This window comes from Trichosurus vulpecula, chromosome 5 (assembly GCF_011100635.1).
Source record: "Trichosurus vulpecula isolate mTriVul1 chromosome 5, mTriVul1.pri, whole genome shotgun sequence".
Classification (NCBI taxonomy): Eukaryota; Metazoa; Chordata; class Mammalia; order Diprotodontia; family Phalangeridae; genus Trichosurus; species Trichosurus vulpecula.
Genome location: NC_050577.1, coordinates 93,232,658 through 93,260,114, shown reverse-complemented (window position 1 = coordinate 93,260,114; position 27,457 = coordinate 93,232,658). Strand labels below are relative to the sequence as shown.

Genomic DNA, 27,457 nt, shown 5'->3' with positions numbered 1-27,457 from the left:
TAAATGCTTTCACATTCCATCTGAGTCACCCCTTAGTTCAAGGCCCTCCTCACCTGTGGCCTCCTAAACAGTCTCCCTCTTTCACGTCTCTCTCCGGCACCATTCACATGGCTGCAAAGTAATTTTGCAGGTTTGACCATGTCGCTCCCCTACTCAATAAACTGCAGGGACTCCCTACTGCCTCTAGAATAAAATGTCAACTTCTTTGGGTTTTTAAAGCGCTTAACTTAACCTTCACCTACTTCTCCAGTTTCATTATGTATTCTTCCCATACTCTATCAACTAGTCAAAGTGGCTTATCTTATAAATCTGCATATTATGTATTGTTCCCCCCTCTCCATTCTTTTATTGACCCCCATACCTGGAATGCTTTCTCTTTCCACTTCTACTCCCAGAAATCCTTCCTTCCTTCAAGACTATACTGAAGCACTACCTTTTACAAGGTAGCCTTTCCTGATCCCTACAACTGCTTGGGCCCTCCTTTGCTAAATTATCCTGCCATTCATTTTATATTCATTCTGCAGATCCTTACATATATACATGCCATTTCTTCTGATAGAAGGTAGTAAGAGAAGAGATCTTTGAAACCCAGGTGCCTACCCCAAGTGCCTGGCACATAGTAGGTGTTTAATAAGTACTTGGTGATTGGCTGATTACATTGAAGGAATAGTTAATTTAGCAAAAGGGGGTAAACTAAGGATAATCTAAGTCAGGCACCGAAAGGATCCTGTGACCATGAACCTCAGGGCTAAATGAAATCAGATAAAGTCTTAAAAGAAATCAGGCAAGGGCTAAAAATTAGGCAGCAAGCCTCATTAGGAATCTTAAATACTGCCACTCCTTCTTTGCCAGTTCCCTTCCTGTACATACTCACACACTCATGTAAAACACTTTGAGGTCAAAAAACAAACTTATTTTATCTTTGTATCTCATCCTAGTCCATATTTCCTAAACCTCAGCACCCAGGCCCTAGTGTAGGGGTGGGGAACCTGCGGCCTCAAGGCTGCATGTGGCCCTCTAGGTCCTTGAGTGCGGTCCTTTGACTGAATCCAAATTTCAAAGACCTGAATCCAAACTTCCCAACCCCTGCTAGTACCTTATACATGACTACAAATGGAGCAGGAGCTTACTAAATGTTTGTAAAATGAATAAGGATTATATAACAGTGTTAGGAATCTAAAAGTATATGTGTTACAAGGCAAGATGCTTCTGTTCCTATGACTTAATGATCTGAGGAATAGAAGAAAGAGTGAATTGCTGAGAGGAAGAGACGATGAGATGGCACTGGTAAATATAAGAGAAGCCAAAGTCAATCTCGTAAGCCAAAGAAAGTTTTGGCATCTTAACAATTATAGATGACCACACACACACACACATACACACACACACACACACACACACACACACACACACACACACCCTTCCTTTGGCTGATCCGGAGAAGTTTTCTATCTTTACTTGTGTTCTTTCACTCTGCAATTGCTCTCTCCCTACTTCTACTCCCATCAGAGGGCATAGTTGGAACCATTCATTCATTCATTCATTCATTCATTTCTTCAAATTGTTGCAGACCAACTTTGGATGAGGCCCCCTACTAAATTCAGTCTGATTAAGGAAATTACAGCCTAGCTGGGGAGATAGAAAAGGCACATGAATAATACACAGTATGAGTGGAACAGATACTAATTTACACATGAGTACAAAGGAGGGAGGGCAGATTCTGGCTAGGAAAATCAGGAAAAGTTTCATAGAAGAAGGCATTTGAAATGGACCTTCAAAAGACAGGCAAGATTTTAATATGCTGTGATGGGGAAGGACATAAATTCCAGGAAGAGAGAACGGCCTATGGGCAAAGGTGGGGAGGGAGGAAAATATATGTAGCATGTTTGAGGGTGTCTGCAGAGGAGAAGGATATAATCTTGAAAATGGTCTTGAAAAACCTGGAAACACTTACATGAACTGATGCAAAGTGAAGTGAGCAGAACAAGGAGAACACTGTATACACTGACAGCAGTATTGTACAACGATCAACTGTGAATGACTTAACTATTCTCAGGAATACAGTGATCCAAGGCAATTCCAAAAGGACTTATGATGAAAAATGCTATCCACATCAGAGAAAACTGATTGAATCTGAATACCGATCAAAGCACACTATTTTTCATGTTTTTTTCTTTTTTCTGCTTCTTCTTTCACAACATGAGTAATATGGAAATATGTTTTACATGATTGCAAATACATAGGCCATATGAAATTGCTTATACCGTCTTAGGGAAGGGGGAGGCAGAAAGAAGAAAATTTGAAACTCGAAAATTTTTAAAAATGTTAAAAATTATCTTTACATGTAATTGAGAAAATAAAATATTTTATATATGTATTTATATATTTTATATTATTATATTATATGTTATAATAATATAATATGATATATTATATTATTTTATATTTTATATTATTTATGTAGCTTATATATGTATATTTTTATATTTTATATTATTTATGTAGGATATATATATATATGTATATATATATATATATGTATATATATAAAATGCTAGACTAATGAGTTTGGACTTTATCTAACTGGCAACCCTCAGGATTGTCCACAGAACAGGATTCAAAGGAAAGAAGAAATCAGAATTCTAGGCAGAAAACAACTGTGTGTTAGGAAATAAAATCCAAGGGTGAAAGGTAAAAGGTAGATGTATGAAAATTAAGCTACTACCCCACTGTTCTCCTCTTTCATTGAAAACAGCCCCAGTCTAGCTAGAACTAGGGCCCAACATAACATTCTTTTACAGAAATCTCCATGGGCTCCATCATATTCCTTTATGATAAGAAAATTACAGTAGATTTTAAAAGAAAAATATTCTTTGACTGTTATCTGGGAAGGGCAAATGGAATTAACGGCAATGGAAGATTCCAAGGGCACTGCTGATTTCTGTGCTGGCTGTGAGATGAAGGGAGAGGATGCTTTGATAAACTTAATTGGATGATTTCCTGGTTTCTGATGAACAAAAGAATTCAGAGAAGCAAAAGAGTTTGCTTGACTACACAGAAGCTAATGGAAGGCTAGCAGTTTGAGCCGGCTTTTTGTTCCTTGTCCTTTGAGGAGAGCTATTAGCGGTACATTTCTGCAGGAGTGAGGGGCAGAGGACTAGAGTGGGAACACGAGGAAAACCTTTTTTCTCTATCACAATGGCTGAAAAGGAATATCGCACCTATTGGTGTCCGTGTGGTCTTGGTGGTATAGGGGAAAGAGCACCAGGTCCAGGGTCAGGAGGATCCAGGTTTGGGCTTAGAGAGGTTATTTCAATACTTCAATCGATAAGCAATAACTAGGCACTTATTAAGCTACAGGGCACTGAGCTGATACAAAGACAAAAGTGAAAGTCTCTGCCCTTGGGCAGCTTACAATCTAATGGGCAAGATATCATAAAAGTATGTAACTACCTACATAAGGCATATAACATGAACACAGGGTAGCTTTGGGAGGGAATGAGCTGGTGTGAGGGGATCATTAAAGGCTTCCCAGAGTGGAAGGTGAGGAGAGAGAATATTCTAGACTGGAGGAAGGAGCCATCTGTGGCATTTAATGAAGGTGTGGTGGAGGAGGGGTGGTAGACATGAAGTTTTTAAGATATTTTCATTCTAGTAGCAGAACCCAGGAGAGCATTCATATGCAGTATAATAGAAAGAGTTCTCACTCTGGAGTCAAGAGGTCATGGGTTCAAATCCCACTTCTGACCCTTGCTACTTCCGTCATCTTTGGCAAGTTTACTCGGACCTCAGTTTTATAAAATGAAGATGCTGGACTGGATAAGGAAGTGGGGAAGTGGCCCTTTAAGAAAGAGAAGGAAGTGTGACCCACTGTTACTGAAGCATAAGCTGAGTGTGTATGGCAAGCCGCCATTTTATTGGCAGTCCAGAGCTCCTTCCCTTCTCAATCTTCCTCCATTGGCTCTTTGGAACCCTAGCTTGTCACTGAATGAGTTTCTGTGCTTGCCCTGCACCGGGCTGTGCCTGCCTACTCTGGTATATGACTTGGCTTTGAACACCCCTCCAATCCCCTGCTTCTGCAGACTCCCTTTGGCATGAAAATGCTTACTGACTTTCTGGATTTTGACCAGAGCTTGTCCCTCTGACTACTATTTAACATTTCTAACCCTGCTTCAGACACTGGGCTCCCTGCCAGAAAGAAGGGGCTCCTGGTGGTTTTCTGATGGAAAGAACCCTTGCCTAACTGCTGCCATTAATAGGACATGACGGCCAAACCAACTCTTCTACTAAACTGGGCATCTATAATTTACATCTGGGCAGAAGTTTACACTACTATTTAGAACTGTGTTTCTCTTCACAAGGGTTTGTTAATCCAATTACATACTTCTCTAAAGCAAGGAACCAAGGGCTGCATAATATACCTTAGGAAGACTGGGATGAGGCCTATGAACAGCCTTGGATTTGAGAGTCCACATTAAGTGCTACAGAATCTATAGAAGCACTATATACTATACAGGGCTACAGGGAGACCAGTAGCCTGTTTTTCTAGGAGTGTATCTGTTCTAGGGAAGTGATTGTCTTTACCTATCCCTACCCCTGTTTGCACCTATAGCTATCTGATAAAACTGAGGCACAGGACATGAGGTCCAAGGGATGAAAAGGATTTCTGTATGCTTATGACAGGTAGCAATTTTTAGGAAGAAAATTGAATTAATATCTCTATTTTATTTCAAAATTTCCCTAAATCCTTCTTCTCCTGTATGTACTCCATATCCCCCAATTTCCCCAAGCCAGAATATATGAGTTCTCTCAATATATTCTAAGCCTGAAATTTATACCCTGGACAAATTAGTTTGAAAAATGGTGGTCTAGATAATTTCTAATCTGTCCAGTAAAATGTAAGGTTCTCCAGGGCAGGCAGGGTCTATCTTTCATCACGAGCACTTACCACACAGTAGTGCCTGGCTATTTTTGTTTTTAACTGGACCTGTGATTTCATCGTTGTATTATATAGAGCTGCGTTTCGGAACACTCTCTCCCAGTGTGGATCAGTACCTTCTCTGCAATTGAAAGTCTTAGAATGTTGCCTGGGGCACTGAGAGGTTCTGTACCTTGCTCAGGGATCCATAGACAGCACGTGTCAAAGACAGAACTTGAACCTAGATCTTGCAAATTCCAAGGCTAGCTCTTTATTATACAGTACTCTGGCAACAGTACAAGACGTGTGAAGGGAGAGATTACAGACAAGCAAATCAGTTAGGAAGCTATTAAAAAAACACTAGACAAGAAGTAATAAGGTCTTAAAAGAGAGCAGATGGGAGAGATTGCAGAGCTTCTCACCTTTGCTCATAGTAGGCACTTCAAAAGTCCTTGTTGGACTGAATTAGAATATAGAGCTTGTTCTTCAAATTTTCCTCCAAAGTAGGTTTTGTGCCCCAAATATCTGACCCTTCCTTTTAAAAAATATTTTTATTCATTTTAAATTTAAATACAAAACAAGAAAAAAAGCATTTCCATGTACACAGCAGAGCATAAAGAATTCAATACAAAACCATGAATTTCCATTTCAGACTGTTTACTTTAAAACAAAAAAACTAATAAATTGCTTTGCTTCCAAAGCTACCCAGCTTTTCTGCGCTTGCTTCTATGTTTTCTTTTGTTTTCTGTGGTACACTTTTTATTTTTTTTCCTTTCTCCTTCCCCACCTCGACCTAAAGAAGACAGTCAGAATTAACCATAAATACCTATATGTATATTATATACATATATACACATATATACATATACGTAAAACCATACCCTTCCTGCTTAGGTCTCCAAAGTGTATAGAGGTGGACAAAGGCATTAGGCTGCAGCCCCAAAGACACAATGTACAAAAAAGAAATGCTCTAAGGATGATGACGGAGGAGTAAACCACAAAGGAAGGTGACGAGCCTTCACAGCCAGCCAGGTAGCACAGTGGGGAAGATGCTGGGCTTGGAGTCAGGAAGACCCTGAGTTCAAATCCAACCTCAAACACTTATTCCTATGCTACTCTGGACAAGTCACTTCAACTCTGTCTACTTTAATTTCCTCATCTGTAAAATGGAAATCATAATACTATCTACCTTACAAGGTTTCCGTGAGGACCAATGAGACAATATTCGTAAAGTGATTTGCATAGTGCTAATGTAGGCGCTAAATAAATGCTTATTTCTTTCCTTTCTTTCCTGTTCCCTGACAGTATCCTGGGCAGTTTCATCTAAAGGTGAACTGCATAGCACTGTTTGTCAATACAATTTTTTTTAGAAATCAGTTTATAATATCTAACCTAGCATTCTACTGGAGGAATTATCCTGGGGCTGAACTATATAGGAAATAAGGTAAATTTCTGGTCCAAAGAAAGAAACACTTTGAATTTTGAAGACTGGCAAATCATTTGGTTTTGCCTTCTGACTAAAACGCTCAGTGATTCAGGAGGTGTCTTATAACCCGACAAACAGCAATATGCCAGGCAAGGTAGGGGATGCAACCAAAACCTTTCTTTCTTTCCATCTGTCCTACGCACTGCTGCCAGACATCTTTCTAAAACATCGCTATTATGATGTCGCTAACTCCTCTAAAAACCTCTAAAGATTCCCTACTGCCGGCAGGGGAAAATCCAAATAAACTCTTCTTCCTAGCATTCAAGGTGTTCCACAGTCTGATCCCTACCTACATTTCCAAGCTTCTCTCTAGTATGAGATGAGAACCTTTGGCTCCAGCCAGGTTAATTACACCCCTATACACACTAAGGTCATTTCTATGATCATGCCTTTTCTTATGTTGTGATTCATGGATAGAATGCCTTCCAGGATGGACAGGGATTTTATTGCTGAAAAGGGTGTGGACATCCCAGGTGGGGGAAACAGCATGAGCAAAGGAAGAGAGGAGAGACCTTGAGTAGTTTTGTTCAGGATCAAAAAGGGGCCAGCCTGGATATGTGGTACTGTCCATCTTGGTTGGGGCCAGGGAAGAATTACCTATATACAACTCTACCATCCTTATTCTGAATTTCTCAACCCCCGTCATCTAAACCAGAGTTAGAACTGCTCTCTTCTCCTCTCCACTCCCCCTTTCATATGCTCAAGGTCCTCACTGAATTCAGTGACAGTAGGAATTATATGACTTTTACTTTTTAAAATATTTATTTTTAGTTTTCAACATTCACTTCCATAATGACTTTTATTTTTTAGGGATTATGATTCTAGTTGCTAGCTGTGTGATTTGGGGCACTTTAATTAATCTCTCTGGGCCTTAGTTTTCTCGTCTGTGTAAAGGGCATAATAGTACTTCCACTATATGCTTTCACAGTGCTGTTGTGAGTACTGAATGACATAGTATTTGTAAACCCTAACGTGTACATGGGATCACTGCTCCATGGATTTAGAGAGGTAAAGAACCTTCGAGGCCAAACGATCAACTAAAGAGCATTTACAAAATGCTCACTATGTGCCATAAACTGTTACAGGTACTGGGGATGCAAACTGTTGCTGTGTGTTGTGGTTCAATTGTGTCTGACTCTTTGTGACCCCATTTGGGGTTTTCTTGGCAAAGATACTGGAGTGGTTTGCTATTTCCTTCTCCAGCTCATTTTACAGATGAGGAAACTGAGGCCAACAGGGTGAAGTGACTTGCCCGGGATCACATAACTAGTAAGTATCTGAGGCTGGATTTGAACTCAGGACGATGAGTCTTCTTGACTTTAGGCCCAGCACTCTGTGCACCGTGGCCCCACCTAGCTGCTCTGGGGATGCAAATAAAAAGACTGAAATCATCCCCACTCTCCTCGAATCCAAACCCCTCATTTTGTAAATGAGGCTCAGAAAAGATTAAGTGACTTGCAGGTGATGTAAGCGGCAGAACTAGAATTCAAACCTCCCGACTCACCACGCTGCCTCCTCCCGATACAGACAGTATTATTTTTATTATTCTTAAGAAATTTGAAAGAGAAAGGATTGCTTCTAGCTGGGGTTATGATGTTCCTCAATAATCATGCATCACAGAGAAGGTGACAGCTGAGCTCAGCCTTGACTGAAAAGGATTCCAAATGGTAACGGTGGGATCGAATGAGAAAACATAGATGAAATGCTCACTATGTGACTATACGCTAGGCACAGTGCTAAGCACTGGGGATGCTGACACAAAATGGAGACGGTGGTTCATTGGGGCTGTAATACAGCGTGTGAAGGAGGGGAATGGGAGATAAGGCTGGAAATGCAGGCTGGGGCCAGATTATGCAAGGCCTTGAAAGCCCAGACGAAAGAGTCTGTCTGTTAGTCAGTAAGCAATAAATAGGAGGGACGTGATTAGACCTGCCCATGAGAAATAGGACTTTGGCAGTGGTATAAAGGTTGTATTGGTGAAGGGAGATATTAGAGACAAGGAAACCGGGTAGGAAGCTATTAAAATATTCTAGACAAGAAGTTGTTGCTGTTGTTATCAATGACATCATGGGGTGTCTTGACTCGCGTGTGAATTGGATTTAAGGGAGGCAGAGTTGTGCGAAGCTGTCAGCCTCCATCTTTCTTCCAAAGTCATTAGAGTTAAGATAAACTCATCAGAGTTTATATAAGATAGCTCATCAGAGGTAAGATAAAAGTCAGGAGAACTGGGCGAAGCCCTGGGATGCTGCGGATGACCGTGGCATTTTTGATGTCTGACCAGACTCTAAGCGCTCCAGCTCTAAGCACCTGCTTCGTGGCTGTTGGAACAAATTGTTCTCATCAGCCCATCCTGCCTGGTAAAGTCCTCACGTGCTTGGGGCAGACATCACCCTAACTCACAGACAGGTTTGAGGCCTGTTGGTCAGCCTGCTTTAGCCCATCTGCTGAGATAGTTTTACCAAGGTGCGGCCACGGTGCAGCTACAGCTTCGAGAGTGAGGTGAAGGTGGACCCCAACAGTGCATAAGCAGTCCTGTGAAGGCCTCAGGGGGCCCTCACACCGGAAGTGTTGGTCCTCCCAGAGTGCCCTATACACTGCAGAAAAGAAGATATAAGGCCCTGAAAGATGGTGGTGAAAAGATAGAGAGATGGGAGACATACTGCAGAGAAATAATCTATAGGACTTGGGACCTGACTGGAAGTGGGGCATTAAAGGGAAAAAAGAGATAATGATCTACCTGGGCAGCAGAGAGAATGCCTTCAATGGTGACTTCAATATAAACAGAGAAGTTAGGAGAAGGGACAGTTTTGAAAGGAAAATAATAAGTTCAGTCGGGGGACATACTGAGTTTGAGATAATGGTGGTATATGACATGCAAATGGGCTGAGGACAGAAAAGAAACCAGTAGCCAATGGGCCCAATATGGAGGGGAGAGAGGGTGGGGACAAAGAGGTTCGTGCTGTTTGTCCTTCATTTTTGAAGAGGACTGTGACATCAGCAAAGTGATACCATGACTTGCAAGTGAATTGGATTTAAGTGAGGCAGGGCTATGCAAGGTCACTAGCCTCACTTTCTCCTCCGGAGCCATCTGGATCCAGTCGCCAGATATAGATCAGGACAACTGGAGAAGGCCCCCAGTCAAAGAGGTATAAAGGAGGAGAGAGTGGTATAAACAGAAGCCAAGGGAGCAGAAAATGCCAACATGATCAGCAACATCTACTGCTACCGTGGGATGAGGAATGATGACCCAGCCACACTGGACTGCTTGCTGTTGTTGCTCATGTGGGTGGCTGCATCTTCTATTTCCCAACTGCCCTCTCCCCCCTCACCTTTTGGAATTCCTGATTTCTTTCAAGATTCAGCTCAAGTACCACCTTCCCAGCAGACCTCTGACAGTCCTCCCAGCTGCTGATGCCTTCTCTGCCAAGGTTACCTCTTACGTATCTTATATACAACTAAATATGTGCATTGACTCCCCACTCCACCTATTAGAATGTAAGCTTCTTGAAGGCAGGTACCATTTCACTTTTGCCTCTGTATAAAACCAGCACTGAATACAGTAGGCATTTATTAAATGCATGTAGATTGACTTATTGGGCAATTAAGACCCCACCAGGGACCTTGGAGCAAGAAAATTCAGTGGAGTGACAGAAATAGAGCCAGGTGGTGGAGGGTTGAAAAGTGAATGATTGGTGAGAGAATGGAAAGAGGGAGTGAGTCCACTTCTCTTCCTAGAAGTTTAAAAGTGAGCATGGTGAGGGAAGACAGGATGAGACCTGGATGAAGCTGCAGAGTCAGTGGAAGGTGTTTTGATGATTTGTTTGTTTGGGATAAGGCACACTTGACTACTGTTATAAAGGATGAAGGAGCCCTAAAGATGGAGAGATTAGAAGATGAACGAAAGAAAAGCCAGTGGTACAAAAGGTTTTTTTTTATTTTTAAATTTTTTTGAGGGGGGGAAGTCAGGGCAATTGGGCTTAAGTGACTTGCCCAAGGTCACACAGCTAGTAAGTGTGTCAAGTGTCTGAGGTCACATTTGAACTCTGGTCCTCCTGACTCCAGGGCCGGTGCTCTACTCACTGCGCCACCCAGCCATCCCAGTACAAAGGTTTTGAAAGTTAAGTTTGGAACAAGGAGGGGATGATATCAATATCACAGGTGAGGGAGTTCTATGTGGCAGGAATAAAGGCTAACTCGTTCACTGGAACTGAGGGGAAGGAAAAGTTAGGGGGGAAAAGGTCCACAGAAGTTTTGAGGTGGGGGGTATTTGGGGGAGCTAGAATTAGATTATCTCAAACTTCTCAGTAAGGTCATTTGCTGCCAGAATTGGAGTGGAGCTGGGGCCTTGCAGAACAATAGGAGAGACGACTTAAATAGCCTCTACAGGCAATACGATAAGAAGTAAAGAAGAAATGAAAAAAGGATTACTGTATAGCAGTGAGGGCCCATTGAATGCTGGGAAGAATATATCTATGGTAGACCTGACCAGCATAATGTTGTGATTTTTTTCCAGCAGCCCTCAAAGGCTTAGTAAGAAAAGTAAAGAAGGTAAAGTAAAAGGTAAAGGTAAAGAAGTGAAGAAGGACAAGGAAAGCAAAAACAAGCAAGCCTGGACAAAATGGAAGGGCCAGAGGAGTTAGCCCAATCCAAAAGGTGCAAGGGGATTATAAAACAGTTAATGAGGCAGGAACACACAGGTGGACAATGAAATCAGGAGCAGATTTTACTGCTAGGAACCACAGAGTGAAAGGGGCAAGAGAAGAGGGGGCTAGGTTAGGAATCCCGTAAGAGGTACTAGTTAAGTAGGTGGCCTTGAAATTCAGGCAATTTATTTTCTCCACTACAGGAAAATTCTTGTAATCTTGGGATGTGGCTAGCTCAAGACTTGGGGATAAATGGAGATAAATTATGTGAAGATGGTATGTAGGTTAGGTTGACCATTAGGAGGGGCACCAAATGGGCCAAAGAGAATGGCAGATCTTTGTAAGAATGTAGACAACCATACAGAGTTCACTAAGAAATGTGGAAAAGGCCATGTACGCGAAAAGAAAGCAAGTGTGGAGAAACAGGGCAAAAGAGGAGACATTCACTTCGGAAATGAGGGAAAAGGGTAAAATGCTAGAGAAGGAAGGAAAAGAAGAATCTTAGAGACAGGAGGGCCTTAGAGCACAGAAAAGTTCACCTGTCCATTATTACTGATAAGGAAACACGTACAAGAGGGAGGAAAAACAGATGAAAATGAGAGAGGAAGGTAGTGAACATCTGAACAGTGCTGGAAGATTAAGAAATTGCGTATATGAGCATAGATGAATTAAACTAAAACATAGTTACCTGAGTTCCTACATTTAAGTCATAGCGTGTCCTGACAACTAGCTTGTGATTTAGTAGACGTACTCTGGGTTATATGTCTCAGCCCATCGACAGATGCTTACACCTACAATGCTTGATGCACTGTGTTATGGAAGAGATTCCTGTTTAACTATAAGAGAGTCTAATGACCCCTGAGGTCCTTTCCAAATCTAAGATTGCAAGCTCCTCAGGGGTAAGGACTGTTTTCTGTCTCTTTTTGTATCACCGGCACTTAGCATGGCGCTTGGAACATTTGTTATTCAGTTGTGTCTGGCTCTTCACGACTCTGTGGACCACAGCACACCAATGTTGTTCAGGAGGTTTTCTTGGCAATAATACTGAAGTGGTTTGCCATTTCCTTCTCTAGTACATTAAGGCAAACAGAGATTAAATGACTTGCCCAGGTTCACACATCTGCTAAGTGTCTGAGACCATATTTGAACTCAGGTCTTCCTGACTCCAGATCCAGTGCTTTACCCACTAAGCCATCTAGCTGCCTCCAAGGAAAACAGAGGTTTAGTGACTTGCCCAGCTAGTATGTATCTGAGGCAAAATTTGAATTGGGGTCTTCCTGACTCCAGACCTAGGACTCTACCCACTGGGCCATCTCGCTGCCTCTATGTGTATGGCACACAGCAGGCACTTAATCAATGTTTATTTATTGACTGATTATAAGCTCATGAAAATTTAAGTTATGTATGTTAAGTTAAGCTATGTAAGTTAAGTATGAGCAATCTGAATAGTAAACACTGTAAAGAGTTCAGAGAAGGCCGTTATCCTTTCTCATTGGGCTGGAAGGGGTGGGGGTGGGGGACAGAAAAAGCTTCATGGCGGAGGAAAATCCTGAGCTCAGTCTTGCAGAATTAGTCTGCACATAGATCTAAAAGTGGGAAGTAAATCTTTCAGGTGTGGAGAGGGAAGGATCAAGTGTGAACCAAGATGTCAGAGGTTTGTCTGCATTTCTGAGGAAAAAAAAAGACTTTTTCATAAACTGCAAAGTGGAGGAAAATGCATTTGTTCATGTAATTTCCCCCTACTCACACACCCTAGAGCAGCACCAGCCCTTTACATTAAGGCATACCTCGTTTTATTGCCCTTTGCTTGCTTTATGGAGCTTCGAAGATATTGCATTTTTTTTAACTAATTGAAGGTTTGTGAGAACCCTTTGTTGACCAAATCTATCGGCTCGCTCCGTTTTTGCAACAGCATGTGCTCATGTCAATTCTCTGTGTCACATGTTGGTAATTCTTGGCAATATTCCAGACTTTTCATTATTATTGTATCTGTTAGGACAGTTTGTGATCAGCGATCTTTGTTGTTACTACGGTAATGGTTTTGGGGTGCCACAAACCACTATAAGATGGGGAACTTAACTGATAAATGTTGTGTGTGTTCTGACTACTCCGCTGATCTGCCATTTCTGCTCTCCCTCCCTCTCCTCAGGTCTCCCTATTCCCTGAGACAGAATTTTATTGAAATGAAGCCAATTAATAACCCTACAATAGCCTCTAAGTGTTCAAGTGAAAGGAAGAGTCAATTGATGAGGCAAAACTTCACTGTTGTCTTATTTTAAGAAATTGCCACAGCCACCCCAACCTTCAGCAATCACCACCCCGGTCAGTCAGCTGCCATCAACAGAGAGGCAAGACCCTCCACCGGCAAAAAGATTAGAACTCACTGAAAGCTCAGATTCTGGTTAGTATTTTTTTTTTAGCAATAAAGTATTTTAAATTAAGGTACGTACATTTTTTAGACATAATACTACTGCATACTTTATGACTACCGTATAATGTAAACAACTTTTATATGCACTGGGAAACTAAAAAAATTGTATTACTCACTTGACTGGTATATTCACTTTATTGTGGTGTTCTAGAATCGAATTTGCAATACCTCTGAGGTATGTCTGTACCATGAATGTCCCTTGGCAAGCATGCCCACAATCTGCAATGTTATTTACTTGCCCTGGTTTGCATGTGCTGAAAATCATCTTTAAATCTTTCATACATTGGTTCATCTCGTATCCCCAAAGAAATTGTAAGTTTCTTAAGGGTTCATTCATTTTGGCTTCTATCACATATTTATAAGGTACTTAGAGTTGACCAGGGGACATTCCTTTAAAGATGAGAGGGAACAAGGACAGCTAACCCAGACATAAGGAACTTTGGGGTCATAAGAAGGCTTGTCACTGTTTTGTCTCACTTGGCCTTTACCAGGCTGAGACCAGAAGCAAGTGCTTTTGCCTTCCATGGCAAGAGTCTATCTTGGGAGTATGAAGGGATGAATGGAAACCTGTTGAAAGCACTAGAGGGACAGAAACGAATACATACACATATATGCAGAGCCTTAAATCTAAACAACCAGAGAGGTGAGAGGTCTCCTTGGCTCCCATATTCTTAGTATTTTCATATTTAACAATGGTATCCTCTACATGGTTGGAAGGGATGGGAGCCTGTTCCTTCTCTACTAAGCTTCCACCAGAGCATGATGGCACCCAAGGAGGGGAGCCTTTAACATGAACAGGGTTTTGGTTCCCAACAAGTCATGAGGACTAGACTGAGGGAGGTCACTTTCTGCACATTAAGTGACTTGGACTCCCTCAGATTAATGAATGACTTCTTCCTGGTGGAACTTGCAATAGGAGGTCGAATCACCCTTGAAGCTGAGCCCAAGAGTAAACTGGGAGACCTGATCTGAAACCTGACTTGACTGGCAATAGTAGGCTTCATCCAAGTCTTCCAGAGTATTACTCCTAACCTTGTCTGTTCTCTTTGCTTCTAGTTGGCTGTGGGACAACAATAGTCTGAACTGTCTCTTTATCCTGGACTTCTCTTCTGTTGATAGAAGAGCAGCAGGGGAGCTAAGGTGTACCTTCCTCCCCCAAACTTCTATGTGAATTAATGTAGAAAAAATATTCTTCCCGTGAGTGGAGGCGGGGAGAGAGGGAGAGAGAGAGAGTGAGAGAGAGAGAGAGAGAGAGAGAGAGAGAGAGAGAGCGCTTCTCTCTCTCTTGTACTAGGAGTTGGCAAATCCATATGGCCTCATGTCCTAGCAGAACCTATTGGGTCTAGGACAGATATGCAATAATTATAAGTCTTATATGTTTAGGTTTATTGTTAATGATGCTCTTTTATTCTACAGGAATAATTTTTGATAGATTTGTAAGCTATTTCTTTTAAATCTGATAGTTCCCATTAAACCTCATGCTTTCTCAAGCAAATATATGTGCAGCTAGGTGGTGTAGCAATAGATAGGGTGATGGGCCTCGAGTCAGGAAGACTCATCTTCCTGAGTTCAAATCTGGTCTCGGACACTAGCTGTGTGAGCCTGTGCAAGTCACTTCACCCTGTTTGCCTCAGTTTCTTCATCTGTAAGATGAGCTGGAGAAGGAAATGGCAGTCCACTCCAGTATCTTTGCCAAGAAAACCACAAATGGCGTTGCAAAGAGTCAGATATGACTGAGCAAGAGCAACTGTGTGTGTGTGTGTGTGTGTGTGTGTGTGTAATTTTGTGGAATTCAGCTTTGTGGTGCTCTATGTCCAAGGCTTAAAGATCCCAGGAATCCTGGTCTTTGACAGGTCTGGGGTACAGCAGGCTTAATAACAGTTTGTTGAGGTTGAGGGCTCCATTACAAACCAATATCCAGAAAAGTAAAAGAGGTATCTGAGGGAGTCTGGAAGCACTAGAGAAAAGCTGAGGCCAAGTAAGGAATTAAAGTAACAAAATCTTCAAGGGACAGAAAGACATACGAAGCACGGGATCAAAGGTTGAGATTACCAAACTCAACAGGGAGAGTCAATTTGCTTCTTCCATACCCACCAGTATGGGCTGCCCCCTTCTAAAATGGCAGCTGTCATTCTAAGTGGTTTTCGGTTCAGTCATTTCGAATCACCTCTCACTCCCCTGCCCTCTGAACCCATCAAGCCTGACCCCAACTCTGCCCTGGAATCTCTCCAGCAATTCTGGATTTCTCTCTCTCAACCTATTTCTTTGGCTTTCTGGACTCAGAAGAACCCACGTCTTCTTACCTACTAATTTGTTCTTTGTATTATCTGGCATCAATTCCAGTTCCTTTTCTACTGCAAGTTGAAGTAAATCCAATTTTCTAAGTGTTTATTAAGCGCCTGCTGTGTGCCAGGCACTGTGCTCCTCACTGGGAGATACCAAATGAAACATAGTCTCTTCCCTAGAAGAACTTTCACTACACTGGACAGACTAGAAAGTATGTAGGAGTATTTCCCAAACTAATCTGGCCAGAAAGTGATTCAGTGCTTAAAATACATTGCTGATGACCAACCTCAATCCCAGAGGATTGATGATGAAGCACACCACATACAAATCTCCTGAAAGTGGAATTTGCTTCTGTTTGATATGAAAGTTTTTTTTCTTTTTTCCCCCAATGATGGGGGGGGGGGAGGTGAGACAGAAAGAAAACACATACTCGTTAATCGAAAAAACAATAAAAATTGAATTTTCAAAAATACGAATTAAATTAAAATATTGTTGGAATCTATTGATGCTGGTCAGGAGAGATCTGGAGATACAGAACATACCAAGGTGAAAAGGGTCTTGGAGAAATTTTGAAACAGAATAGAAGAACTAAGAATATTTTCACACTCAAAAATCACTACATGCAATATATATTTTTGGTACAAAAATCTTTTCATCTCTTTGAGTCTTATACCTAGGCTACCTTAGTTGTGTCAGGGGGCTATGGAGTTTGGGCAAGGATAAGGGGCAGGTAGAGAACATTTTTTTCACCTAGAACAAACACCCTTCCTAAAAGACCCCTGGTCTCCCTTCTATTCCTAGAGTATTTATTGTCATTACAAGGTCTCTCAGAGCCCATCCTAACCCTCCTCCCCCACCCCCATCTGTATTATGCAAACCTTGGTCCCCTGTTCAAGGGATAGAGGACAAGATGAACAAATCTTTGTGGAAAGATACACAAATTTAGATGATAGTACAACCAGCTTACTGCAATACAATGAAAACCAACATGTGCACTGCCTTTGAATCCTCCTAGTTCACAGTTCTCTTCCCAACTAGATCACAGGTTCACAGAAGGCAGGGATAGAACCAAGCATCTTGTTGGACATGAAGTAGGTGTTCAGTAAATGCTCCCTGATGGTAAGGATCCTCTTTATGATCTTATTCCCTGCGCCTGATTGAATTCCTTTGAGTCTGTTTGAAATGCTCTCCTTTAAGTGTGGAAATCAGCCTCCACTTTATCCCAATTTCTTTATAGACCCAGGAAGTTCCTGAGGCAAAATCATTTTGAGGTTCTCATCTAGTTAGGCTACAAAAGCTACTAATAAGGCAGGTTAAAGTGAAGCCAACTACTCTTGGCAGGGACAGAAGGTAAAGGGGAAGAAGAAAAAGAGCCCCGTAGATCTGTATTAATTAATTAGTTGATTTAATTATATTTAATTAAAATGCTCAGAGCAAAGACTAAATATTTACCATAACTCACATTATTACTCTCGGTGATTCCAGCTTCTGGGCATTCAGAACCAAAAAAACCCCCAAGTTTCAAGGCAACTTGTCTGATTATTTTGCTATCTTTAGTTTCAGATTCAGGCTACACTCCTCAACTTATCTGTAGGTCAGTGGAATAACAGACTTTGGGATCCTGTCCCAAAATCCCCACTGGAGGAGGAACACTGCCCTGTCCCACAGCGTGGAAGACAGCTGCTTTGTTTCCCTTCCTAATCCTCCACCAAGGCCCTCTCTGACTCAGATTTATGCCTTCAAATTCACAGCCCAGATGGCATCTCTGAGTCACCGATGAGTTACATGAGTTCAAGTAATTCTGTTGTTGTTCAGTCATTTCTGTTGGTCGTGTCCGATACTTCATGACCCTATTTGGGGTTTTCTTGGCAAAGATACTGGAGTGATTTGCCATTTCCTCCTCCAGGTCATGTTACAGATGAGGAAACTGAGGCAAACATGGGTTAAGTGACCAGGGTCACCCAGCTAGTAAGTGTCTAGGGCCTGATTTGTACAAAGGAAGATGAGTCTTCCTGACTCTAGCACTTCATCCAGCACTCCTGGCACTTTATTCACTGTGCCATCTAACAGAATGAGAAAGGAAAGGGAGAAGGAGAAAGAGAGTGGGGGGGGGGAAGAGAGAGAGAGAGAGAGAGATGGAGGAAGGGAAAGGAAGGGAGATAAGAGCAGTTCAGGAAAAGAAGATGAAGAGGCAAGGAGGGGGACAGATTAGAACCTCACTAGCTAGACTAGAACCTCAAAGTTGGGCCCAGTGATTTTGCCCCGCTGAATTTCTTTGGCTGACAAATAAGCTGGAAAAATTGAGGAGGATTTTGAGAAACTCAAAGGAAAGGGTTTTGGGTTTTTTTTTGTAGTAGCAAAATAGGTTTTTGTTAAATTTTAATATAATTTAGAAAATAACACATGAAATCTGAGCATTCCCACCATTACAGATAACAGTGGGATGTACCAATTAAAGAAATTTAGCATTTTGGGATGTCTGAGCACCAGACTTGAGCAATTATCTACAACACAAATATCCTTGAAAATGAAATGTCACTACAGCAAGACAGAAAAAGCAGGGTTTAACAGATGACAAACCCTAGGAAGATTTTCAATCATTCATCTTCATTTAATTTTCATTAAATCCTTTAGACAGAATTTCTTATTTACGAGCATTGAACAAAACTCCTGAAAAATTATTTCAATTAAGTGTAAATGTTCAAAAAGTTAGGGAATTGGAGGGGGCGGGGGAGACAGTAAATGAAAGGAGAAGAGAAAAGAAAAAAGGGAGGAAGCCAGTGAGACAAAGCAGGAAGGAGGGGAAGACGAAGGGACAAAGGGTGACAGAAGCAGAAGGGGAAGGTGGGGAGAGGAAGACAGAGAGCAAGGGAATGTGAGAGAAAGAAAAAGAGAGTGAGGGTCATAGCAAAGGACAGGAAAAAAAGATATCCAAATCTGGGCTACTTCAGGGTCAGAATCAGCTTTGTTCTCTGTGCTAATGAGGGCAGAGCTATCTTAATTAAATCACCCCTGCAGATAATACCCACATCTCATATTCACTACCATCTTCGACCTTTCTCTCGTGACCAGGACTGCTAAGAGATAGGGTATAACCAAAGGGTTGGATTTGATGCTCATTTCTTTTGACTTTGACTACTCTGCTGCTAATAATGAGCCCCAAAGACACAAATTTAGGTGACAAGAGGGAGGAAGAAGAATACGAGGCCTGGATAACCAACCACCTGCATCATCAGTCCCAGGCCATATAGACATAGATAAGCAGCAGCCCTAGAGGAGGGGAGGGAGTTCCTGTAGCAATGAGACCAGAGGGTGAGACTGATACTTAAGTGTTCACATATATCTTCCTCACTCCAACTGCAAAACACACAAGCTGTGAATGAGGTGGTCCTACCTTACGGGAAGCATGTTTTTCCGAGCTTTCCAGGTCTCCATCTAGGAATGGCATGGCAAAAGAGCTAAGATCCTAGAACAAAAAAAAAGGAAAAGAAAATGTCATTATTAACAGCAGCACTCAAGCCTTTATCTGGCTTCTTTTCTGCAGGATAGTAAATGGTTTTAGGAGCATTCACTGAGTTCTGTAGGACCTGCCACCCTTCTAGCTCCAGAATTTCCCCTTCCCCCAATAAACAGAGAGCACACTCAGCAAGCCGCAGATTATTTATCCAACAACAGAACACCTAAAGTGAGGAAGGTCTCAGGATATCTTGAGGGACACAACTTCAGGGTTTGGGGTGCGATGGGTTCTGATGCTGAGCGAGAGCAAGAAATGATTTAACTGCTTAGAAACCCAGTGTTGAGAACGATATGGGTTCTTAGAGATCACTGAGTCCACCTCCCCTCATTTTTCCAAAGAAGTAAACAACTGTAGAGGTTTATCAACATATATGAGATCAAACAGAGGCACAGAGTGGAGATGGTAGCCCAGTTCTTTTGACTTCAAATCCAGTATTCTTCCCTGATGCTTGAAGTGGGAAAAACAAGAATGGGAGGATTTGGGAAAGAATCACCCTCCCCTTCAAGTACTCAGACCACCCAGCACCACCTCAGCCTGCCCCAAGCACAAAGGTGAGTAGAGGAGGGAAGGAACACAGAAGCCAAAATGCAAAGAAAAGCAAAGAGGAAAGAGAAGTAAGAAAGCAGAACAGAAGGGAAAGATGGAGGGGAAAGAAGAGAGGGCCAAGAAGGGAAAGAGAATGGAAGAGTCAGAGAAGGTGGACTGAAATGGATGGATAGAAATACTTTGCCAGGATGCTCTGGGATTACTGACAGAGGAGAGATGGTCTAGTCTAGACCTTCAAAAAACCACTGGGATGGGAAGGTATTCCAGATACCTGTTCACTTCTCAGATCAGGTTCTGGATTAGAAATCTACAAGATGGGGGTAAGGCAAGGCTGAGAAGAGCAACCAGGTATGGAGGGAGCTATCAGAGTTATGTCTACACAAAATGAAGCAAAGTGGGATAGGGATAGATGGGATCTGTGACGTCACCGGCATAGCAAACTCCCTGAGAAGGACATTTTCTCTACCAAAGTAGGTTGGCACCTTCTATGAAACTTAGCAGAGGTCTTTAACCTGGGATTTCTGAAGTTATTTTTAAAAATATTTTATAACTATTTCAACAGATTCGTTTCTATTTTAATCCTGTATTTTATTTTATACATTTAAAAACATTATTCTGAGACAGGGTCCACAGGCTTCACCAGACTGCCTAACGGTTCCATCACACACACACACACACACACACACACACACACACACACACACACACACGAGTTAGAAAGTTTCCTAGAGCACTGAAGAGTTAAATGACTCGCCCACTCATACAGCCAGTATCTGTTAGAACCCTCATCTTGTGTTTCCAAGGCTGGCTCCTCTATCAACTGTTTTAAGTCACCTCTCTAGCAAAGCAGATGTGGTTAACTGTCAGGTATCTTAAATACAGATAACTAAAACATCTAGGTGGCACAGTGGATACAATGCTGGGCCTGAAGTCAAGAAGACTCATCTTCCTGAGTTCAAATCTGGCCTCAGACACTTTACCTGTATGACCCTGGGCAAGTCACTTAACCCTGTTTGCCTCAGTTTCCTCATCTATGAAATGACCTGGAGAAGGAAATAGCAAACCACTCCAGGATCTTTGCCAAGAAAACCCTAAATGGGGTCATGAAGAGTCAAACAACAACAAAAAAACAGAATAATTCAGGCCAGAAGTGGAGCTCTGGATTGAGCACAGGGTCTGGAGTCAGGAAAACCCATGTTCAGATCCAGTCTCTGACACTTAAATGGTTGAATGACCCTGGGAAAGTCTTTATATATCTTAGATAACTCCCTAGGACTTAGCTGCTCTACAAGTCACAGACAGGTTGTGGAGGGAGTTCCCACACTACAAGGAATCTAATCACAGATTCATGTGAGTAACTTCAGGAGTGTTCTGTTGGTATGTTGGACATTCCCAATTAGATTGTAAACTTCTTAAGGGCAGGGAAGCTGGCTTCTCTTTCTTTGGTATCCCCCACCTCCATCTTGGTTTCATACAAGGTTTGCCTGTTCCCACCTTCTCTCTCCCCAAGGAGGTTCAGGTCATATAGACTTTCCAGGAAATGGAAGTTTCAAGGCTGAAGTAAGGGATAGAATTATACGTCCACAGCCCTTCTCTGGTGCATGTTGAGCACATTCCTCCTCTGTTTCCAATAGAATCACAATAGCTATGGTCTGTAGAATGCTTTAAAGTTTGCAAAGCACTGGATCCTCCCAATAACCTTGGGACATAAGTGCTATTATTATCCCATTTTGCAGATAAGGAAACTGAGGCTGAGAGGTTAACAGACTTGCTGAAGGTCACACAGATGGTGTCTGAGGTTGGATTTGAACTCAGGTCTTCCTGACACTAAGTCCAGCGATCTATGCGCTTCCCTTTATATTTATACATTTCACCCTCTTCAAAGCACTTTCCTTATTCTTATGATAGCCTTGTGAAGCACTTAGGGTGGAGCTCATTCCCCCCATTTTATAGATGAAGAAACTGAGATCTCAACACATGGTTAAGTGTGGGTTGGACTAAATGACCTCTGAGGTCCTTCCCAAATCCCAGATTCTCTGATTCTGTGCAATATGAGAACCTAGGGAAGGGACTAGGGTTGGGATTTGTTAATTTTCTAACCATTAGAAAGTGAGTTGTTTTTAGAGGCAAACTGCCTTTGCTTATTCCTAAGAGAATATATGCTCCCCTGAGAGCAAGGGATTGCTCCATTTTCATCTCTGTAACCTCTGCATCTAGAAGAGTCCCTAGCACGTAAAACATGCTTGGTGACTGGTCAATTACCAGGATGTTGTACCTGGTTCAGGTATAGCATAGGCCAGATAAGCCTCTGAGGCCCCCGGAGACACTGGGATTCTATGCCATGCCGAGGGTCATATAAGGTAGTGACAAAACTGGGGACTGACTCTCTTCCCAGTTCAGGGCACTCTGTACCGCATTCCACAGCTGCTGGAGCCACGGACAAATGCTGGAAAGTGTAGTTATGATGGATTCCAAGCAGATATTGTTGGCGGGAATAAGAGCATTAGAAGTATCGACACTGATCAAATCATCCAGACCACTGGCCCATGATCCCTCCACTTTGTCCTATGTGGACAAAAACTGCAGGCTTCCTGCTTGGTCAAGCATCCCTCCAGGAAGTCCCTGGTTGGGCAAGGGGGTTGCAGGCCCTCTGTTTTTGCCTTCGGGCACATTCCATGGTTCTAATCTTGCCACCCATCATTCAAGGCTCACCCAGAAACACTCTGCCCTTGGGATGGTAGGTGATACCACAGTCACAACCTGGAACCTGACAACATTCCAGAAGTCTTGGAATGCTGGAATCAGTCCTGGTACCATGGTTTAAATTCTTTCCTGCTAGTAACCGCTCATGCATGCCGCACTTTCCTCTTAGGCCTCAATTTCTCTAATCAGCAAACCAGTAAGCAAGTATTAAACTCTTACTGGTCAAGAGGTGTAAACTATGTGATGTGTGCCTTCAAGAAACTTACACTCTAGTTGGGGGGATAAGACTAACACATTTGAAACACTATGAAAATTATACTCTAGTTGGGGAGCTCAGTTTAACACATCTGAAATACTGTAAGAATTATATAATCAAAGGAAAATGATGTCCTACAACCTCTAAGTGTTTGAGAGGTCGGAAGAGGTAGTTACAGCATAGACTTTGTGGGGAAGATGGGAAGGATCTGTACCATCAATCAGAGAAGGGGTGGCATGGCGGGGGGTGGGGTTCAGGCATTCCAGCTTGGGGAAATGTGAGTCAGTAATAGAGTCTGACTGAAATGACGTGAGTGATAGATGAAGTTAGATACGTCAGGGAGGAAGAGATGGTGAAGGGTTCTGAACGCTGGCATGAGGAATGAGGATCTGATGCAAGTGCTAACAGGGAGTCACCGTCTAAAAGCACTGCTTTGTTTCCTCTTCTTCATTTCCACGCCCTCACTAACATTCATTCACTCAAGGCCTTCCCCAAGCCATCTCAGGCCCAGAGCAACCCCCAGGAGGATGGGGATCTGAGAAGCGTCATATTTCCGTGGCCGCGATCAATATCCTTGACATGTTTATGTTCGGGGTGGTACGGCAGATAGACAGCCTTGGGCCTAGAGTCCAGAAGACATCAGTCACTTACTAGCTATGTGACCCCAACTGTAAAATGGGAATAAAACCAGCACCTGCTCACTGGGTTATAAGGATCAGATAGATGAGATATCTGTAAAGTGCTTAGCATAGTGCCTACATAGCAGGTACTTCATAAACGTTGGTTCCCTTGTTCATTCAGTTGAAATCAGGTTAAAATGAACACTGAGTGCAGGAAAAGTCATACCTAGTAAAAAGAGCTAACATTTATTTATTGCTTTACGGCTTACAAAGAGCGCTACTTGCATTAGCTCATGTGATAATTACAGCAGCTGTGAGGTGGGTGCAGCACCCATCTCTATAATGCCGACAAAGATAACGAGTCTCAGATGGGTTAAGTGATTTGCCCAGGGTCCCATGACTGGTAATCATCTGAGCCAAGATACGAACCTGTATTTCTGACTCCAGAGCTAGTGTCCTGTCTATCCACTCTACTATGCTGTCAGCCTGAGCCACAGAAGGGAGCCCTGAAAGATGTGTGTTCTATCACCAGCCAAATACTGACCAAAATGTGCAGAGGCTCTGATTCCTGCACTCGGGACAGAGTATGGCATAAGCAGTCTTGTCGTTATGGATTTTTCAACTCCAGCCAGATAGAACTTTCTTTTATAACTCTCTTTATGCGACTAGCTTCAGCCCTCTGCAAAAAGCAGAGACTTAATAAATGTCTGCTATGTTTTATTTATAAGCAGCAGAGTCTGGCTTCAAACCCAGGTCCTTTGATATTCTCTCCCTGCTTCATCCGTTTAAATAAGATCAAAATTGGGGGGTTGTCCCACCAAGGGGGACACCTGGGGAATTTGTTGAGCCCCAAATAAAAGAGTACCATGTTTTGTTTCAGATATTAGTAGATTCTATTTCCAGCTGTAACAAATTTAAAATCCACTTTGTTTCATCATTTTCTACCTCGAGGATAAGTAGCATTTTTGAAAGAGGCTTATTTTATCACACAAAATATCTGTTTTCACAAATAAACCGAGAGGAACAAATAAAGTTTTAGTTTTGGTTTAGAAGAGGAACAATTCTTTCTTTTCCACATTAGCTTCTCATTTTTTATATTTTTACATTTTTTTTTACGTTTAAAACCTACACCCCCTCCTAGTCTCTTCAGACAAGTCGATTATTCACACAAATGCAAAGCCGTAATAAGGTTCTTACAAAACAGCAGGAGAAAAAATCGAACAACTGCTTGGGTTTTGGCTTTGGAATACATAATGAGAGTTTTGCTACACTAATTATGTGTGTTTGGTTAATTTAATGTTTCCCTCTTAATTTGAGCACATCCCAGTGTTTCAACCGACTACAATCACAGTCAAGTATGGGCTCCAATCTCAGTATCCATATCTACTTTATTAGTTCAGTCAGAATACCATGAAGCCAAAATGAGATAAATATCATGGACCCAGTCCCCCACCAGACTTTGCTGGCCTCATGTAGATACCAAAGGGCCAGGAATGGCTGAGAAGGTGGAAGAGACAATGACTCTGTGCTCTGGGCTTGGCACTGTTTCTGTTCCTTTTGTCATCCACTCATCATATGGAAGAATGAAAAAGAGTTAAAAAAAAACAACCAGGTTAACTCTGAACCCCATAGCTAATTGGTAGCTACTGAGCAATCAATTTTGCGGTCTAGCCTTCAGGGATTAAAATTGGGAGGTACATGGATTACTCACCATGAATTACATTGGGAGATCCCAAGACCAACAACCAGGAAGTTTAGTTCAAAGAAAAAAAACGGAGCCTGAGGGTCTTTGATAGCTGGGAGCACCCTGATCTTTGCTATAAAGTGCTTAGTGCCAGAGCTGAAAACCTCCTGGGAAGAAAAAGGCCAACCGAGATTCCAAAGGAAACAAGTCAGGTGAACCAAGGAAAGGCTTATTTAAATGGTCCATGACAGTAGTTTCTGACTGCTCTAAAGAGCTAGAAAAAAGTCCATGGGCTTAAAGCTAAAAAAGCATGGCAGTATCTGGTCCCTTGATGAAGTCCAGCATTTCATCAGGTTTGTGGAGGGAAAAATGTTTTGTACATACTTTTCTTATTATGCCATTTCATTAAATGATTTTGCTTTGAACTAATGGTGTCCTCTAGCTGAACATTAAGGGTAAATACATTAATGGGGACTCATGAGCCATGGTTTTAGGAGATGTGAAACCCAGGGTGTCTTGAATACTTTATAAAGTGACTCCTTGGAAGATCTGTCCTTCAAGATGGAAGAAGGGCACCAGAATGGTCTATGTATTTTCCAAGAACAGATACTATACAGGCCACTCTAGCTGAGGATAAGGAGCTCAAAGTATGTGAATGGTTCAGTGCTGATGACAATTGCTAGAAAAACTCTAAGAATGTGCAAAACAATATTGTGTTCTTAGCATCCCTGGGCTAAGGGGAAGCAAGATGTGACCAAAAGTAACCAATCTCGTGGATGAAATGGTTCTTGTTTTCTACCCTCCATCACTTTACCTCTCTCATCCCCTCCCATAGAAACAACTAGGACAAGGCTGTTTACTGCTTCAAGGGCATTAAGGAGAAACAAGAGGTGGGATAAGTGCAGCCAGAACAGGACAAGGCGGCCAAAAAAAAGTGACTTAGATTGGTCATTTTAATCCACCCTTTGATCTGGCTGGAGAGGCAGACACCAACAAAAGTCAAACGTAAGGTTTTAAAATGTCTTTACTCAGCTTCAAAGCAAACTCCTGTGAAAATGATGCTTAGAACAATGCCTCCCAGGACAATTTTATTTCATCTTGAGCAAGTCTCCCACGTTGCCATGGCAATGTTCATGATGTTCCAGGGTGAACAAACGATGTCTGCTTCCCACTGTAGACCGCTGAGCCAAATCCAGCCACGTACTGAACAGTACACTTCTTGCTCTTGTTTATCTCAACAAACTGCATTTTTGCTTCATGGTGTGATTGTACTGGACACTCCCTATTTGAAACAGTGAGGCACTTACCACACCTGCAGTTGTAGGCAGAAACTCGTTTAAAAACAAGTTCTTAGTCAATTTTTGACCGTGTTCAAGGACACATTCACCTCTATCTTCATTCACTGTTACACAATTGACCCAAGCACAATTATGAAAAAAAAAATATCAGCATGAGCAAAAATATTGAGCACATAAAACACAGGCTATAAGCCACTTCTAAAAACATATTTTTATTAAAGAATCAACCTAGCAAAGGCGACTGAAGATGGAAATGGAGCCAAGAAGATCTTTGGGTTTAAGTCTTGCTTTTTGACACCAGTTGTGTGACTCCGGGATTTAACCTCTATATTGTCGTCCTTGTTTTTTCTTGTGTCTCACTCTCCGTGACCCCACCTTGGATCTTCTTGGCAAAGGAGTGATTTGCCATTTGCTTCTCCAGTTCATTTTACAGATGAGGAAACTGAGGCAAACAGCATTAAGTGACTTGCCCAAGGTCACACAGCTAGTATGTATGAGGCCAGATTTGTACTCATGAAGACAAGTCTTCCTGATTCCAAGCCCAGGGCTCTATCCACTGCTCCACCCAGCCGCCCTTGACATTTCTAACCTTCAGATGACTCTCTAAGGCTTAATTGCTAAATTATAAATACCTTGCACTCTGAATGGAACCTTTGAAATTACGGATCTTTTCAATATATTTAAATTTTTTTAAATGGGTTTTAAGGGGAAGTTAGGTAGTGTAGTGAATAGAACACCAGCCCTGGAGTCAGGAGGACCTGAGTTCAAATCTAACCTCAGATGCTTACTAGCTGTGTGACCCTAGGCAAGTTACTTAACCCCCAACTGCCTCAAAAACAACAAACAATTGAAAATGGGTTTTAATTGTAAAATTCACTTTATCCAGATACAGTTTTTATTTTCCTGGGTTTTCACAGATTAATTTGAAACTGCTTAGTTCAGCCACTTGATCTCCATGCTACAAATGGACCCTATGACCCACTAGCTAAGCTATGAAGCAATACTTGAGTCAGTCAACCTTTATCATAATTGGCAGTTTTTTGAAAATGATATAGATGAAAGCCAAGCT

At 42.0% G+C, this 27,457-nt stretch overlaps 1 protein-coding gene across 1 annotated transcript in view; it reads right to left on the bottom strand.

Moving 5' to 3' along the window:
• Positions 1-27,457, bottom strand: part of PRKAG2 (protein kinase AMP-activated non-catalytic subunit gamma 2) — a 459,590-nt gene that overhangs the window by 287,355 nt on the left and 144,778 nt on the right. The window contains exon 2 of the mRNA XM_036758525.1: positions 19,159-19,230. Coding sequence (XP_036614420.1) covers positions 19,159-19,230 — 72 coding nt within the window. The remainder of the gene's footprint in view (positions 1-19,158; positions 19,231-27,457) is intronic.